General features: G+C 41.6%; 1 protein-coding gene across 1 annotated transcript in view; it reads left to right on the top strand.

The window, feature by feature from the left end:
* Positions 1–8,932, top strand: part of PIGK (phosphatidylinositol glycan anchor biosynthesis class K) — a 173,756-nt gene extending 164,824 nt beyond the window's left edge. Inside the window, exon 12 of the mRNA XM_006037172.2 lies at positions 8,816–8,932. Coding sequence (XP_006037234.1) covers positions 8,816–8,932 — 117 coding nt within the window. The remainder of the gene's footprint in view (positions 1–8,815) is intronic.
* The last annotated feature ends 9,021 nt before the right edge of the window (positions 8,933–17,953 follow it).

The following is a 17,953-nucleotide window of genomic DNA, read 5'->3' as shown; positions in this document are numbered from 1 at the left end:
AGCGGCGGGAAAAGTGGGGGGCTGCCCGGCTCCATAGAGCCCCTGCCGGCTGGGACCCCGTGCTCCTGCCACCTTGCTCTGGGCCCCACTGGCACTGGCCCCAGGACACCAGTGCGGGCCCTGTGCTCCCACTAACTTCCTGCCCATTTACTTCCAGTGCCCCCCAGCCCTGTGGTACAGGCGGGGGGCAGCGCACAACCCCGACCCCTTGCTTGCCAGAGGGAAGAAGCTGGTGCTGGGCACGGGGAAAAGCAGCCCCTTGCCCACCCCATGGCCAGCGCTCCCTCTTTCCCCTGCGTTCAGCCCCAGCTTGTAACCCAGCCCTGCTGCCAGCCTGGGCTCCGCGCCGGCTCTGGGCTCACCCATCAGGGCTGCGCATGGCGGCAGCAGCTGTGGCCCCTCCTGCGTGCCGCGCCAGGCAGTGTTACTGCTGCTGCCCATCTGTAGCTCGTGTGCTGGGCAGCCCAGAGGTGGTGGTGGCAAACACTGCCCGGTGTGGCAAGCAGGGAGCCCACAGCTGCTGTCACCATGTGCAGCCCCGACAGGCGAGCCTGGAGCCGGTGCAGGGCCCAGGCTGGTAGTGGGGCTGGGTTATAAGGTGGTGCCAAGCACGGGTGAAAGCAGCCCCTTGCCCGCCCCGTTGCCGGCGCCCTGTGCTGCAGCCGCTTGCAGCCAGCCTGGGGCTGCCTGTGCCTGCTCCGGACAGCCCCGCATGGGCTACAAGTGGCTGCAGCAGGGAGCGCGGGCCATGGGGCAGGGCAGGGCTACTTTCCTTTGTGCTGGGAATGAGAAGGAAAGGAGCCTGGGGAGTGCCTGTGATGTGAATGGTACCTCCTGCTGATGGCCTAAGATAGCTACAGGAGGAGGTGATGAGGCTCCAAAGCATACTCAGCCATGAGGGCATGGACTCTCAGGAAGGTAGAAGCTGGAAGCTTGTGACCTTTGGTAGCAAGCAGAAGTCTTCATCCCCACCTGCAGCGGTTTGGCTTGAGAACAAATATGGAACCCTAGCAACAGATGACAAGGAGCGTGTTCTGTCAGCGGAAAAAGCCAGGCCAGGCCTCCCCAAGGTTGGGCAAGGTTGGGAGGATCAAGACCACTGCCACCAGGAGGAAGCAATAGGTGGTGGTGGTTGGTGACTTCCTATTGTGGTGGACGGAGGCGTCCATCTGCCCACCTGAGCTATTGTCTCAGGAGGTCTACTGCTTGCCTGGAGTCTGGATCCGCGATGTCATGGAAGTATTACTCAGTCATCCAGCCCTCTGACTACTACCTATGATGATCAACCATGTGGACACCAATGATACTGCCAGAAGGGACCCTATACAGATCAAAAATGACTATTGGACTCTAGTTGCAAAATTGAAGGGGACAGTGGCTCAGGTGGAGTCATGGATGGGTATAAAATGTTCAGGAAGGACAAGCAGGAGAGAAAAGGAGGAGGAATTTCTTTCTACGTAAAAGCTATATGATTGCTCAGAGGTACAGTATGTAACTGGAGATAGTCTCTGGGTTAGCGTCAGAGAGGAGAGCAACAAGGGTGATGCTGTGGTGGGTGTCTGCTATAGACCACTAGACCAGGAGGATGAGGTGCTTGAGGCTTTCTTCAGACACCTAGCAGAAGTTTCCAGAACACAGGCCGTGGTTCCCATGGGAGACTTCAGTCACCCTGACATCTGCTGGGAGGGCAATACAGCAGTGCACAGGCAATCCACAAAGTTTTTGTAGAGTGTTAGGGACAACTTCTTGGTGCAAGTGCTGGAGAGGTCAACTAGAAACCATCCTCTTTTTGATCTGCTGCTCACAAACAGGGAAGAATTGGTGGGGAATGTAGAAGTGGCTGGCTAATTGGGCAACACAACTATGAGATGATTGCATCAGAATCCTGAGGAAAGGAAGGAAGAGGAGAGTAGCAGAATAAGGAGCCTGGACTTCAGAAAAGCAGACTTTAACTCACTCAGGGAACTGATGGGAAGTGAGTTTGAGGTGGGAAAGGGAGTCCAAGAGAGCTGGTTGTACTTTAAAGAAACCTTACAAAGGGCACAGGAATGAATCACCCTGATGCTCAGGAACTAGTAAATATGACAGAAGACCAGCTTGGCTTAGCAGAAAACTCTTCAGTGAGCTAAAATACAAAAAGAAAGCTTACAAGAAATGGAAACTTGGAGAAATGACTAGGAAGGAGTATATAAGGTCATTGCTTAGGCATGCAGGGAAGAAATCAGGAAGGCCAAAATACATTTGGAGTTGCAGCTAGCAAGGGATGTAAAGCTTAAAAAGAAAGATTTCTACAAGTATGTCAGCGACAAGAGGAAGACCAAGGAAAGTGTGGGTCCCTTACTGAATGGAAGAGGCAACTTAGGGACAGATGACATGGAAAAGGCCTGTCTTCACAGTCAAGAGCAGCTACCAGACTACTGCACCAGGAAGCACAGTTTGGGTGGGAGGTAAGCAGCCAGCAGTGGTGACAGAACAGGTTAGGGACTATTTAAAAAAGCTGAATGTGTACATGTCCATAGGGCTAGATGCGATGCCTCCAGGGGTGCTGAGGGAGTTGGCCAATGTGATTGCAGAGCTGCTTGCCATTATCTTTGAAAACTCATGGCAATTGGGAAAGGTCCCAGGTGATTGGAAAGGGCTAATATAGTGCCTGTCTTTAAGAAAAGAAAGAAGGAGCATTTAGGGAACTACAGACTGGTCATCCCTACCTCAGCCCCTGGAAAAATCATGGAGCAGATCCTCAAGGCATCCATTTCTCAGCACTTGGAAGAGAAGGCGATTAGGAACAGTTGGTATGGATTCACCAAGGGCAAGTCATGCCTGACCAGCCCAATTGCCTTCTATGATTGCCTTCATCTGACTGGCTCTGGGGATGCAGAGAGAGCAGTACATGTGATGTATCTTGACTTTACCAAGGCTTCTGATGTGATCTCCCACAATCTTCTTGCAAGAAAGGTAAGGAAGTATGGGTTGGATGAGTAGACTAAAGCGGATAGAAAACTGGCTGCATGGCTGGGCTTGAGAGAGTAATCAATAGCTCGATGTATAGTTGGCAAGTGGAGTGCCCCAGGGGTCAGTCCTGGGGCCGGTTTTATTCCAGGTCTTCTTCAGCAATCTGGAAGATGGGATGGAGTGAACCCTCAGCAAGTTTGCAGATGACACCAAGCTGGGGGAACTACTAGATATGCTGGAGGGATAGGGCTAGGATTCAGAGAGATCTAGACAAATTGGAGAAAGGTACCAAGAGAAATCTCAAGAAGTTCATTAAGGACAAGTGTAGAGTTCTGCACTTAGGATGGAAGAATCCACTGCACTGGTACAGACTGGGGACTGACTAGCTAAGCAGCAGCTCTGCAGAAAAGGACCTGGAGGTTATAGTGGACTATAAGCTGAATATGAGCCAACAGTGTGCCTTTGCTGCAAAGAAGACTAACGGTATGCTGGGCTGCATTAGTAGGAGTGTTGCCAGCAGATTGAGGGAAGTGATTCCCCTCTTCGGCACAGGTGAGGTCATGGGCAACTGATGCCTCCTGAGTCTTGGGGGGCACCCACAGAAGCCAGTGTCGGCAGTGGGGATTGGAATGGTGAGCACCCGCAGAAGCTGTCAGAAGCAGGGACAATCCTGTCGGGCCGCAAGTGCTGTCTCCTTCCTACCAGTTGCCTATGGGTGAGGCCACATCTGGAGTGCTATGTCCAGTTTTCGGTCCCCCACTACAGAAAGGATGTGGACCAGTTGGTGAGAGGGCTGGGGAACATGACTTTCCCTCCCCAGTCCAGGAGAGAACAACAAAAATGGTTAGAAGGCTGGAAACATAACTTATGAGGAGCAGCTGAGGGGACTGGGGTTATTGAGTCTGGAGAAGAGAAGACTGAGGAGGGGATTTATTAACAAACAGCCTTCAACTACTTGAAGGGTGGTTTCAGACAAGATGGAGCTGGACTGTTCTCAGTGGTGGCAAATGACAGAACAAGGAACAATGGTCTCAAGTTGCAGAAAGGGAAGTTTAGGTTAGACATTAGGAAAAACTTTCTCACTAGGATGGTAGTAAAACACTGGAACAGGTAGCCTGGAGAGGTTGTGGAATCTCCATCCTTGGAGATTTTTAAGACTATGCTAGACAAAACCTTGACTGGGATAATATAGTTGGGGATGGTCTTGCTCTAGCAGGGGGTTGGACTAGATGACCTCTTGAGCTCCCTACCAACCTTATGATTTTGTCTGCACGAGCTAAAGCCTTGGTATTGATTCAGCTGTTCTGACAGAAGAGTGCCTTTTCAGGGAAGTATTGTTTATGTGGGAAAATGATGGTGTTGTGTCAGCAGACACTCCCTGCCTTCCATGCTGGCACGTCCTGTGTTTCCATTTGCGGGGTTTTACTGATGTAACTAGGTCAGGAGAGACTCTGTAGACATGTAGACGCATTCTTGGTAAAAAGATTAAAATGTGGCTTTTTGGCAGTGGGACATCTGATTATTCACTCCTCCCTGTACACCTGTTTGCCATATGCAAATAACTTCTGACTCCTCTTTCTCCCAATTCACTCAAAATATTATAGCATTTATGACTGAAATTAAGCAGCATGTTTTCCAGCACTTAACATATTGATTACTGTAACATTCACATAATTATTCAAATCCCTGACATCTGAAAAGTGGAGATTATAGGTTTTTGTGCCAGTGCCCCAAAGTACTTGGTGTTTTGTGTTTTAAAGAAAAAATGAAACAAAAACAAAAGAAAAAGTTTTCCCTGCAAGCTGTACCATATTAACTTCTTTCTGTATCATTATTTTCAGTACATAAATTGATTGTTTGCATTTTTATAGGCAAATTATAGCTGAATTCTTAGTATGCAGCTTTCATATATTGAGAGAGAGATCCATGTGAACATATTATGTTGAGGGAGAGACACAATTTCTCTGAATAAAAATGTTTGCTTTTATGAATAGGCATTAGTGGCAATGATCTGCTACTTATATCAGGGTTTGATATGACTAACATTTTCTAAGGGTTTTTTAATTTGTTTCCATTTAGTTTGAATCTTGTGGGTGTTCTCCCTGGGGTATTTTTTCTGCTTGCTCTCAACTTTAATACAAGGGTACATATATTGAAATCAAAATGCATTCAAACACATGCATAGTATATCCCTCAGTAATACACAGCATTGAACAGCATTACAGTAATGAACAGCATTAGAAATGGGTTTGATACATCTTTATTAGAGTTTTTAAACCTGCTAAAACATTGCTGAAGTTTAGGCCCCTAATTTGCCTGAAACTGATCTTTAAATTAAAATCCACTCAAGAACCTCTTCTATCTAAACCCCTTTGTTCTCTCACTTTCTGACACAGAAACCAGCAGTGAAATAACCCTGTTAATGTTGCTGGCAAAATTGCATTGACTTCTCTGGGCTGAAATTCTTGTCCCAAAAAGACCCAAGATCATCTTGGTCAATAACTTAAGGAAGTAGATATCTATCACATTTTTAAGCAGTGATAGACTTTTTTTTAAGGTTTAGATTTAGGGTTAGGTAATTAATGTAAACCTTTTTGGGTTCTCTCTCAAAGGTGTTCTTTGCAGGCTTAAAAACATAGTTCCACCTTTTATCTCTGTGCTTCCATTCCATGTGTTCAGTAGACTAGAGGGTCTGTGTTTTTTTGTTGTAGGTACCAACACGTGTTCACTTAGCTGCTTTGTTGGCAGTTTCATCTGTATGTAACAAGAGACAGTCTTATTAACATCATCATCAGTCCTTGTAGTTGTCTTCTATGATTATCTTATCTGTGGGTCTAAAGATGGCTATTGAGGCCTATCCAGGATCAATAGACTGTTGCAGCTCAGGCATGTGTTTCCATGTGGGGTGGGTGGCTCTGGATTCTTGGTTTGATCCACAACGCAGTTTAAGTCTCATATGTTCTGCTTGTTTGGCAAACAGAAAATTGCCTAAAGTGCCAGGTATCTGGTTAGGGGTGTACTTGGTAGCTGTGATGGTCTGAGACAAGAATACGAGTTTTTTGTATGTCTTCCAGGTAGATGGTTAATCTTCCAGCCCATCCCATTCTCTCTTCTATGCTACTTGGTAGCCCTGAAACTTGAGTACATGCTGTCGCTTTTCAATGCTTTTATTAAAGGTAAAGGACATGCGAGTACTACTATAATGGGCCTTAATGAGGTGTTGACAGCTGTAGGTATAAATTAGCAGCTGTTCATAAATTGGCTTAAGTCTTCAGTATTGATATCAATGGGATTTGGCAAATGGCTGATACCATTTGCATAATGTCAATGTCTGTCAGCTTCATCCATGGATATCTTAAATGACTTCCACTGTCCATCACTTTTAGGCTGGTTGTACTGAAGGTGGTGCTGGCTCAGTAGCCCTGTATAGTTTTTAGTCTGCAATCCCCTTCATCGAGGTACACTTATTTTTAAGATAAGTGAGCATGTAGCTTCACTTCTTTTACCTACTTTTCTTTTTTCTGCTTTAGTCTTTTCATCAGTAATATAACCAGTACATTTTAAAACTGCAGTCCATGGCTTTACACAGACTAGTTGTGTGTCCTTGAATGAAAATGTAAAAGCATTACTGTAGCAGACTCCATATTCTCATGGAATTTCATGGAGGAGGCTTCCATATACAGTATGACAAAATGTAAAACCATACTCATAGATCACCTTATAAATATTTATTCATATAAATTCTTTAAAGAAATTAAATTATGTGTTCTATACAAAATAGAAGAGAGAGGCTTTTAGTGTCACTGACTGCAAATTGAAGTCATTTGTCTAGAAGGGTCAGGTGCCACTTTGTGGTAAGGATTTGTCTCAGATCCAAGAAAAGAAAGATTGATAGTACAAAGAGATTGATGAAACGAGCACTGCAATATGCATACGAAGTTGTGGGTTAATTAGGAGAATTTAAACGAGAAAGTTCCTTTGTGTGGAAAGCCGTTACTCTGAGAACTGAGGTATGTTGGCAGCTTTGCACATTTAGAGTTGATTTCCTGAGATGTTTACATGGAGGTGTGTGGTTGTGAATATCAATGAAGTGGTGAATTGTCAACATTGCATACATTTTATGCTAATGAGAGTTTCTTAGGAAATTTAATGGTGTATATACTTCTTTGTTAAAATCTTCAGCTTTGTTGTTATTAATGTAAATTATAATCCTAGTTCTTTCCTTTTCCCAGTAGGGAAAATAAATTCAGTAATGTTTCATGGAATTGTTACTGCTATTTTTGTTTGTTTTTCAAGTCCTTTGTCTGCTATGTTTTTAAAAATTAAGTATTGTACTTATCAAGAAACTTTCTCTAGTTAGGAAAATCTATCTAGCGTTTCCCAAAATATGGAGGCTGAGAAATCCAAAAGCATCGTTTTCTTGTTGACGGGAAAGCTACACAGCAGAACAGATGCTGCAAACTGCTCCTATTGCTTTAAAGTTGCTTAGCCACCTGGTACATTTTGTTGAAAAAGGCAAGTTTCCCTTAACTAGTTTTGTGGAGAAGTTGTATCTGTACAGTATTCTGTCTTCGTAATATTTGTTCACTTGACCATGGTACAACTTTGTTTGAATTTGACTGAACCACTACAAAAAGCAAAATACCCCTGTAGGCTGTTTCTCCACAAAGGTGTAGGAGAGCAAAACAAGTACAGTTTCAGTAGGAAATGAGTACAAAAGTAAGTAAGGACTTACGTATTTGGCCAAGATGAGCTATACATAAACTTGACCTCTTCTTTAGTACTAATTTTAGCTGCATGCCTTTATTTTTTGTTTTAGCAACTGTAACTCCTTGCTTATATATATATGTGTGTGTATGCGTTACTGTGTACAGTGTTAAATCTACTCCTGTTTTGTGAATTAGGAGCTGAGTTATGCTTCTCCTAAGAATTGTAGCTCTGATTTCCTTGACTTCAATTTGTTTATGTTTTCAACAAAAATGTTGCATTTACGTAGCTTTTAATTGCATCTGCTGGAGATGTTAAAGTTCTCTTTTGGGCACTCCGTGACTATGCCCTCCAGAATCCATTTTGCACTGAATATGCAAGATTTAAAATTGGTGTGGAGCTGAGGAGACAGCAGAAGGGATAGGAGTTTTATTTTACCTAAGGGGCCTAGCAGATCTTGATGTATTTCACTTGGCTGCAGATAAAAAGATTGAGGGCAAAGAAGTAGAACAACAGGAGATATTTCCAGAATGGCCAAGTTCACAATGGCCCAGTCAAGCAAAGGCACTTTGAAGCAATGCAACATAAATTCTGGAAAAATGTATAGGTTGTATGTAATCTTATTGTGTGTTATAAGATTCATTAAAACATACCTATCATTTATATATTGTAACAACTAAGTATTAATAACTCAAAACAGAATGAGCATCTGTGAATTTCTTAGATACTAAAAAAGTCAACCTTTTTAACTTTCACACTTTGGAATAGTTGAATACTTAAAATTCAACAATATTTTGCCAACTTTTTCCAATAAAATGTCATGTTTTGCCTGAGAAATTGTCTTTAGGCAAATGTGGGAAGAATGTTCTTCTGAAGAGTTACATAAACAAGAAAATTGAGGTTTACAGTGAAAATTACTCTCACACAGTATAATATACTCCCATTCTCCTTTTGGCTGTGAAATTATTTTCCCCACCCCATGTACATTTAGACCCACTCAAAAGATGAGCATTTGACTTTGTTGGGTATTGGCCTTGTGAAGAGGTGCTTCTTGTCTTCTTTTTTAAATAATGCTATGATTTTTTTCCCACCCTGTGCATAAATTTAATGAGGATTTAACATGACACATAATAATTATTTTATTTTTATTTTACAGAAACCAAAACAAAAAGACTGGCATCCTCCTGGTGGTTTTATTCTAGGACTCTGGGCATTGATTATCATGGTTTTCTTTAAAACATATGGAATCAAGCACATGAAACACATCTTTTAGGTTTCTGAGCAACCAAGATGATTGCACTGACTGCAACCTTGAATGAAAATTGGTGCCATCAAAGTTTCTTTTTTTGTGCATTTTGTCTGTTTGTAGTGAAAAATAGTGTTGAAAACCTCACATCTAGATGTTCTTTTGATGTTGGTCATCTTCCCTTCTTTCTGTGAGAGCCTGACAAATGGGTATACCATTAAATAATTTTATACTGTGGCTTTTTTAAACATATTTTAAGTCTGTTTCTGAGTAATATTTCATTCCCAGCATTCAAAAAACAAGAGGGGAAACCCTAAAGACTGGCAGGAACTTTAAAACTAATTACAAATTGTAACAATGGCAGATTTTATACCTCTAAGTAAATCTTAGAAATAGTTATCATCTCACTAGAATGAAGGTCTAGACAGTATGAAGAACTTTATTTCAGGTGTCATTTTATCAATAAAAACTCAAGTCACTCTGTAGACTTCTCCCATATCTGTTGAGAACATTAAATGTGTTATAACAAGACTGTAGAAAAATAGTGACTTCTTTTGTCTGTTAAATAAAAACCTTTACATTAGCCCTTTTTCCAAGGGCAATCCTAGGCCTGGGATTCTATGAGTCATTAGAATGGAATGCAAAAATATGGCTTAATCTGAATATGAATCTACGTAGAGAAAAGGAAGCCAGAATGTTTAAAGCTATGACTTCCCTGTGTTTGTTAAAAAAACATTCATAGACCTTGCAAGATTGTCTTTTAAACCCCATTGAAGAAGGCTTCCAATGCTTTCAATAAACTGAGTCTTTGCACAACGGCAAATTTACTCTGGCATCAGGGATTAAAACTTGTTATAAATTGTATTATTGTAGTCAATGATTTCAAACACTTGGAAATTAGTATTTATCATTTATGTCTTGTAAATTCTATTGTGACATATCGATTTTTTTCATGTTAGATATCTACTGATGAATGTATGCTGAGTGGGTTTTGTTCTTATATCTTACCTGTGTTGAGTGACAGAAAGAACAAATCTATTCATGTACAAGTGCCAGATGAGAGATTTCTGAAGGTGCTTTCCCTGTATGCTTTTGGATTGTGCCCTATATGACAAATAAAGATTAGGTATACATGCAGTGAATAGTCTTAGATGTGAATCTCTGAAGTCATCAAGAATTGTTTGTAGTCACATCTCCAATACAGTAGATGTGTACACACATGCATTTATGCTGACTTAAAATTACTGCACAGTATTGCACTACTTTACTGTGCAGTAAGCGGGAATAGGCTGGCATCTACATGTGCAGGTATTAAAGTGCATTAACACTGTGTGGACTAGCTTGGCACTAAAATTAGTCCCAAGTCAGCCCTCATGCACAGTGTTACTGTGCAGTAAGGCATCCATCTATATGTGCAATATTGAGCAGTATCTAATCGGGCGTAAATTTGATACCTGCATGTTGCAGGTATCAAATTTACTCCCAAGTTGGTGTAAGTCGCCCTATTTACTGTGCAGTATGGGAGTGCATGTGTAGACATGTGCCCATACTGTGCAGTAATTTTGGTTACTGCGCAGTAAATGTGCATGTGTAGACGTGCCCAGTGTGTTGGAGAACACACCGGTCACGATTTACATATTGCTTAGGACACACGTGTCTGTAAAATTTAGGTATTTTTCACATTGTCTCTTCTAGGCTAAATTGCAACATGCACTACAGCTTCATGTCAAGGGTGATGTTTGGAAAGGTGTGCCCTGCAGAGAGCAAACTCTCTAGAGACAGTGCCTTCACAGGCTCCAGGGAGTACAGCCACTGGCACAGTGTCTGTCCAGCTGTGCACCCCACTACTTTTACTGACTAGTGCTAGACACTAGAAGAATCATAGAAAAAACAGGACTAGAAGAGAGGCTTTAGGGATCTAATCTGGCTCTCTGCTTAAGGCAGGATTGTCCCTGTCTAAATTACCCCAGATAAATGTTTGCCTGAGGTAGATATTCTTCTGAATACAAAACCCTGACTACTATACTTGATCTTAGCCCACAAGAGGCCACAAAGTGATAACTATTGTCCAGAGAGTCTCTTGTTCGCTAAGCAGAAGGATTCAGCCACTGAGCTGAATACCTTTATGGGATGCACAAGAGAGATGCTAAGTAGCCTGTTCTTAAGATGTCGATTTGCACATACATCTCTTCAACCTTGCTTTAGGGAAACAGTGCCTGAAACTTTCTGCTATGCTGTTTTACTGAGTACCAGCTATGCTGGTTTGCAGAATGGGAAACAGACCCTCCTTGCACCAAGCAACTTAGAGCCCAATAATTGGCCTGTGAGAAATAAGATTGGTGGTCTCTCAACAGTTTCCAGAAGTGTCTGTATCACACAAACCACCCTATAAATAGCATTGACTGCTGCCCTTGGCAGAGAAGGCTAAGCATGAATTGCCCTCTCTTCACTAGGAGTGCCGCCTTCAGTTTGGTTAGTTACTGGCAGTGTATCACCAGAAACATGCGCTGCAGCTGTCCGAGCTGGTGCTAAAGAAAAGCTTTCTTCCCCTCAGTCCAGCACTCTGCTCAAGCAGTAAATTCACACACACACACTAAAACACTTAATAGACTTTTTGTTTTAAAAATGAAATAGAAGGCATGAGGACAAAAAGAATTTTAAGTGAAAAGTGTGATCTCTCTATTTTAGCTTTTTCTAATGTGCCTATCAATATATATCTACTGTAGACACCATGTAGAAAATTGAGTCCATTAAATTTGTCCTTAAAGGACCTTCTCTTTACCTATCATTCCTTGAGTCAGCTGCTGCTGATTTTTCTTTTCTGTTTTTTCCTCTCAAGTGATTAACTTATTTTTATCAAACAATAAATCTGCTTTACGGGCCGGTTTTGTCACATTTAAAAAGGTGGCTAAAGTGAAATTAATAGAGTTTTCGGCATTGTTTCAGTCGCAGCACAGCTTTTTCATTCGGAGTCCTCGGGCATCATTCAGTTTGGCCCACCCTTTTACCATTTCTATCCGAGTAACATGATAGGAAAATGAATGCATATTTGAAGGGCAGGGGAAGATACCAATGGTGCTGTCTTCTGTGAAGATAATCTGCCTGGGGAAAAGGAGGCAATTATTTGGGTTATTAAAATACAATTTATGGAAAGGAATCATCAGTAAGTGTGCCTGCAAAGGCAATTAAACTGAAGGGAGAACAACAAATGGAATAGAAAGCAACAGTCAGCACTCAATGCATTTGTGGCTGTTTTTCTTACGCGTTCAGTGTGAGTGAATTGAAATGCACAATTCTCTGAACCACCCATAAGTCACCTATTTTACATGTGGCACAGTCTTTTTTTTATTAGATGTTGTTATTATTATAAACTTTGTCCATTAGGTACAGTTCCACTCAGAAAGTGACTCCAGAAATACCTCAGCAGTGTCTTTTACACAGTGGTTCTCAACCTTTGTAGAAGCCAGGGCACCCTTTGACAGACTCGAGGCATCTCTTGGAAAATGCCAGCTCTCAGTTTTTACTCCTTATTTATTTTTAACTACAGAAAAATAATAAAGCAATTATTCTGTTGCAAAGAATTCAAGAAAGATCACAGCAGGTCAGAATGTTTTCGACATTATGAATTCCTATTTGAAAACCCTGGGTTTATCTTGGTTTATCATTATCTGGTTTTATCACTTTCCAGTTCATTTTTATTCAGGTTTATTGTGTTTCATACTTTGCAGTGCTAACGTTATATGACACCCTGTGGCACCCTTGAATGGCTCTCAGAGCACCCCTCAGGGTACCACAGCATCCTGATTGAGAGTCACTGCACTTACAAGTTAGATTGGTGTTTTCTCCTAACTGCCAGCACTACTAACTCAACCTAAAATCTAAGTGTCAGGCTAGATACTTTCCTTCTCACACATTGTATGTTTTGGAGGCCAAATTATACAATCCAGGAGCTTTTGCTGGGATGGCTTAAGTATAGCAGATTATCCTTGTAATTGGAATTGTATAAACAATTCTAGTGGCAATGTGCATAGGCTAGAATTCAGCTTTCACTCGGGGACAGACCAGTGAAATCATTTAGTCACAGACTAAACGGCGGAGACTGCACAAGGAAGTGAGCTGTTGAGTAAAACAACTTTTTCAATAGATACTTTTCAAGGCAGAACTACACTCAATAGTGTTTGCATGCATGTTTACAACATAGCCAGGGTCATGGTTTCTGACATTCATATCTGTAAAGCCATGATCATAAAATGTAATTGCATTAGTGCCGTTCCTTGCAATTGGTTTTTTCTATAAAGTTCCCAGAACACTTGGGGTGATGTAAAAATATTACTGACTCTTTTAGTGTGTGATTACTCAGCTTTTAAATAAGCAGCTTGACATTAACCCTGTCATCCATTTATGATCACTTCAAATTGTCAGGTTTGACCTAGAAACCACTACACATAGCCCAAGCAAAAGTCTCTGTTCTGTAACTAATGCCCAACTGCAATGATAAGGAGAAGACAGTCTTAGATAAAGGAGGCTTGAAAACAAAAACAGAATTAGTGGACTAGGACAAAGAGCTGATTTAAATATTAAGATTCACACCCCTAGGTGGGGAGAAAGTATGCTAATGAAACATACATGTATGGAAATGAGATACATAGCTAAAACACAGGTATAGAGACATGCGCAGTAAAGAACTCCTTGCGTCACTCCCTTCTAACCAATTAGCAAACAAGAATGCTTATGAAGGTCCAATACTCCTGTATAAAAGATGCTCATAATTAAGAATCTGTGTGCTTGTTACGTGAAATTATTCCGCTTGCACCTTGTATTGCTAGCAATAAATCTTTATACTTTCACCCCTGGTATCTTTATTGGCTTTTGCATACCGGGCACGATCCCAGACTTGAGCTGGGGCTCAACAAAATGTGTTGCCATTCTTCAACTTAAGGCGTGGTAGCAGGTCAGCATTGTGTCTGGATATGCTATACCTGCTCTGTATATCTTGACTAACTAGTGCTTTAAATCAGTGATGAAAGTGATGTACTGCATTTATGTTCAGGACTTTGTTTTCAAGGTCATGCCCAAATGCATGATGCCAATTCAACTGTGCAAAAAAAAAAGGCTGCAAAATTGAGATAAACATGCAAGTATACCTAAGCCTGAGGCAGAAATTTCTGGCAGCTGTGAAAAGAGGACTGAGTGCTTGATGTGTCCAGAGCTGCCAATCCTTTTTTTTTCTGTTATATGCATGCCTACCAGGAAGAGCTATCTTCCCAGCACGATCAAGAAACATAAATTAGCCAATGCTACTGATACCCTACCAGCATTAGGAATGCCAGCAGTTCTTGTTCCAAATGTTGCCATCTCTCTGAAAGCCGAACTCCATTAGGCTATGATAACGGTTGACCCTTCTATAGAGAAAACAGAGCTGCCATCCACAAACTGTTGTGATGTTTAGAGATCTGATCCCTGTATTATAAACAGCCTTATATAGTTTCCTACTCTTCAGAATCAGGTGCTGCAGGCACGTGCTGAGAATGAATGGATCACATTTTATTTCTCGTTGCCCCCTCCAGCAAGGGGAGAGGGCAAAGCCAAGCTGTAAACAGTATTATCTGTTGGTTTCTTGCTAATAGATCTAATGTGTGATGCTAGGAATGAGGATCCAAACAGGGAGCTCTAACTGGTATTAGACTAATAAATTGCGGAAAGAGAACCCAACAAAGTGAGAGCAAAGAACAAATCCAAGCACACAATGACAGTGTGTGAGGAGGCTGCTAATTTGGCATGGGGGCAAGTCCATAAAAGGTGTAAGAAAAGTCTGAAATATTTGGCCTTCCCACTATGGCAGACTAGCAAGGCTTTTAGATTGGGTAACCCTCATCTCAGCAGAACATGAACAAACATTCTCCCAAAAAATTGCCCCACACGAGTAATGGTTGTCATTGCTGTGGAGGGACAGAATGGAAGGGTTTCCTCTAGGATTTGGATGAAAGGTTTCTGTACCTGAGCTGGCCACCTACAGCCCTAATAAGATTCAGAGCAGATGTCCTGGAGTCCAGAGGAGTGTGGGGTGAGATCCTCTGTATGTGGCACAATCTTGGGACAAAGCCCTGAAGCATTAGCTCCTTTGGAAATTTCAACAAAAAGACTCTCCAACTGCTGGCTTGCAACAGTGACTGTGGTACGTGGCTATGAACTAGTAGAATTTTATCATACTTCCCAAACTAATTCACCTCTGGGCTGAGAACAAGAAATATTTCACCCAAAAGGGTAATTTCTGTAGAAAGTTGTAAGCTATAGAATATAAGAGTGTATATAATGAAAGTGTCTCCTCAACCATAACTTTAGCACTGATGTACAATAACGAGCATAATCGTTTTTTTTTTAAAGTAGTGAAAGGCAAAGAAAGAAGATAACAGGTAGATGTGTTTCTCATGGAAGATAATATCCTTTGCTATGGGCACCCTGTTATTATCTCTGCTTTACATCTGTCGGCAAACTTTTAAAAATAACATGCTGTAAGTAATATACCTTGAAAGCTTTGGTGCTTTAATATGAAAATCTTTTATATGCTAAGTAAAACGCTGTGAAAGCAACGGTGTTTTTTGGAATCTGTTTCACTTGCAAATGTCTCAAAATTAGTGGTGGGTTTTTTTTCCTCCTTAAGGGGAGATTGTTTGATGGAGTGGTTAAACTAGAAATGCTTTTCAAGTCTTTTTCCACACCTTTATACATGCAATTTCATTTCAGCTCTCCACAAGATGTTTTATTTCTCTGCCTCCCATCACACTCTTTTAGTCATTCATATATATATATATATATATATATGGGGGGGGTGAGTTTAGGGTTGGGGGTTTTTTTCTCTCAGTAGAGACAAGGAGACAAAGATTATATCAGCAAAGGTGCTTCAGCCATAGCCTGTACATGCTCCCTGAACTAAATGTCTCTCAGTAAAAGGAACCTTTCAGTTGCTATAACTGCTTGCATACTGGGACTTTTGCTGGCAGAGCTATCAGTGAGGGTGATAACCTTTTCTGGTCTCTAGCTGATTAAACTTTCAAACTTATGGGCTTAGTTAGCTGAGCCTTATGGTCTGCTCTGAAGACTCATGGGTGTCCTATTTCCTATTTTGAAAACCTGTTGCAAAAGGGGTTGCTATCATTTATTAGGCTCTTGATGCACTGTGTGTGGCTGGTGTTACAATAGAAGCTTGCAGTGTACCATGTGTTTAATACAAAAACTGTATAGTATTTAGTGGAGCAAGTGCTAGAACCCACATTCCCCCTACCAAGCGAATGCCTTAATTACTAGATACAGTGTCATGCTCACACTCCTCAGCCCAACAAGCATTTGATTATTCTCTGTAAAGAATAACAGCTTTAGCGGGAGTGAATGAGACAACCCACCCTTTCCAAAGCCAGAATGGCCTGTCTCCTGGTGGATAGGATATTCAGGGGGCTAGGAGACCTGAGAATGAAAGGAGAATCCCTCTTCAAAAAATGGGCGAAACTAAACTGCCCTACCTTCCACATCCTGAGCGAATTCCCTAATAACTAAACAACTTTGCTCATGTTTTATACAGAACCTGATGTCATACATGCTCTGTTATGCATACCTAGCAGATTGAGACAAGTGATGTGGAGGAATCCCTAATGTGTGAATCCTTACAGAACTTAGGCACCACCACAGAGCACTGCTGTGAACAGTTGAGGCATCTTGGAAGGGGGTCACAAAAAATTAAACCCAGTCCTTTAGTGGACAGATAGGGAATAACTAACCCAGAGAGTAAGTCAGTTGTTGACTGATATACTGAAGCATGAAGGTAAGGATGTCTTCTAAGGATCCAGTGTGATGTGCTGGATAGGGCTCTGGCTTGGGACTCGGGACATGTTCTAGTCCCAGTTCTGCAACTGGCTTACTTGGTGACTTTTGACTTTGGCTAAAGTCTGTCCTTTGGTTTCCCATTGTATAAAATGGCAATACTGATACTGTCCTTCCTTGTGACATGCTTTGATATATATTGAGGAAAAGCACTTTCTAAGCTTTAGGCATTATTAACCATCCTTCAATGGATTTATTAACTCTACCAGCTCAGATCAAGTTTAGTTACTTGGTAAATTCTGTATCTGTGATTTTCAAGGGGTATATCTCTGCAGTTAATAAAATATTTTCTGTGGCTAAAACTGTGTTGCCTTTGGCTTTCACTAACCATCTCCATGTCCTTCTGTGGCAAGAAAAAGGAAAATAGGACCATCTAATTTACAATATGATTTTTACAGTTCTGTTGTTCTCCTCTCATTTGTTTCTTCTCTAAAAAAAATAGCCCCACTCTTTGTACTCTTTCTTCATACAGGAGGCTTTCTATAAGTTCTTATTGCCCATATTTCTTATGCTCTTGCAATACCCTTTTTAAATGAGGTGACAAAGAATTAGCAGCAATTATTGTGTGAACCCAGCACTGACTGACCGGAAAAGGGAAATACAGGAATTGGGCTGACATGGAATGTGGCATCTTCTGGTTTTACCCACACAGTCTTTTGAATGCTAATAAGCAAAAAAGACAAGTTATCTCAGTATTCACCTATGAAAGTGTGGCATGAGCATATAGTAGATCTGCACCAAATCATAGGTGCAAATATGTTACAGGGAGTGAGTGAAACACCCACTGACTTGTAATTTACCCTGTCAAAGGGTTTGCCTTTAGCATTAGATAACAAAACACAAACCTCTTGGGGCTCTCCTCAACTTGGCTGTTCCTAGGGTGTTCCTTACAGAACTCCTTGCTCTTCGTTCGCTCTGCTTGCTGCGAGTTACTTAACCCTTTTTATTCTTCTAGATTATAGCTAATGGGATTCCTCTGGCTACCTGAGTCACCAGAGTCCAAGAAGCCAGTTGCTCACAACCTGAGATGACTTGGAGAGTAAGTGAAAGTGGGCAATAAATCAAATGTTCAGGAATATGTTGTTTGGCATGCAAAAATAATGCTGCTTTTCCTATCATCTAAGTGTCATAAGTGTTGGCACTGGCTTCACTGGCAGCAAATGAGACAGCACC

Source organism: Alligator sinensis, unplaced genomic scaffold (genome assembly GCF_000455745.1).
Source record: "Alligator sinensis unplaced genomic scaffold, ASM45574v1 scaffold51_1, whole genome shotgun sequence".
NCBI classification, from domain to species: domain Eukaryota; kingdom Metazoa; phylum Chordata; order Crocodylia; family Alligatoridae; genus Alligator; species Alligator sinensis.
The sequence above is the reverse complement of the archived record's forward strand: the minus strand, read 5'-3'. Positions and strand labels throughout refer to the sequence as shown.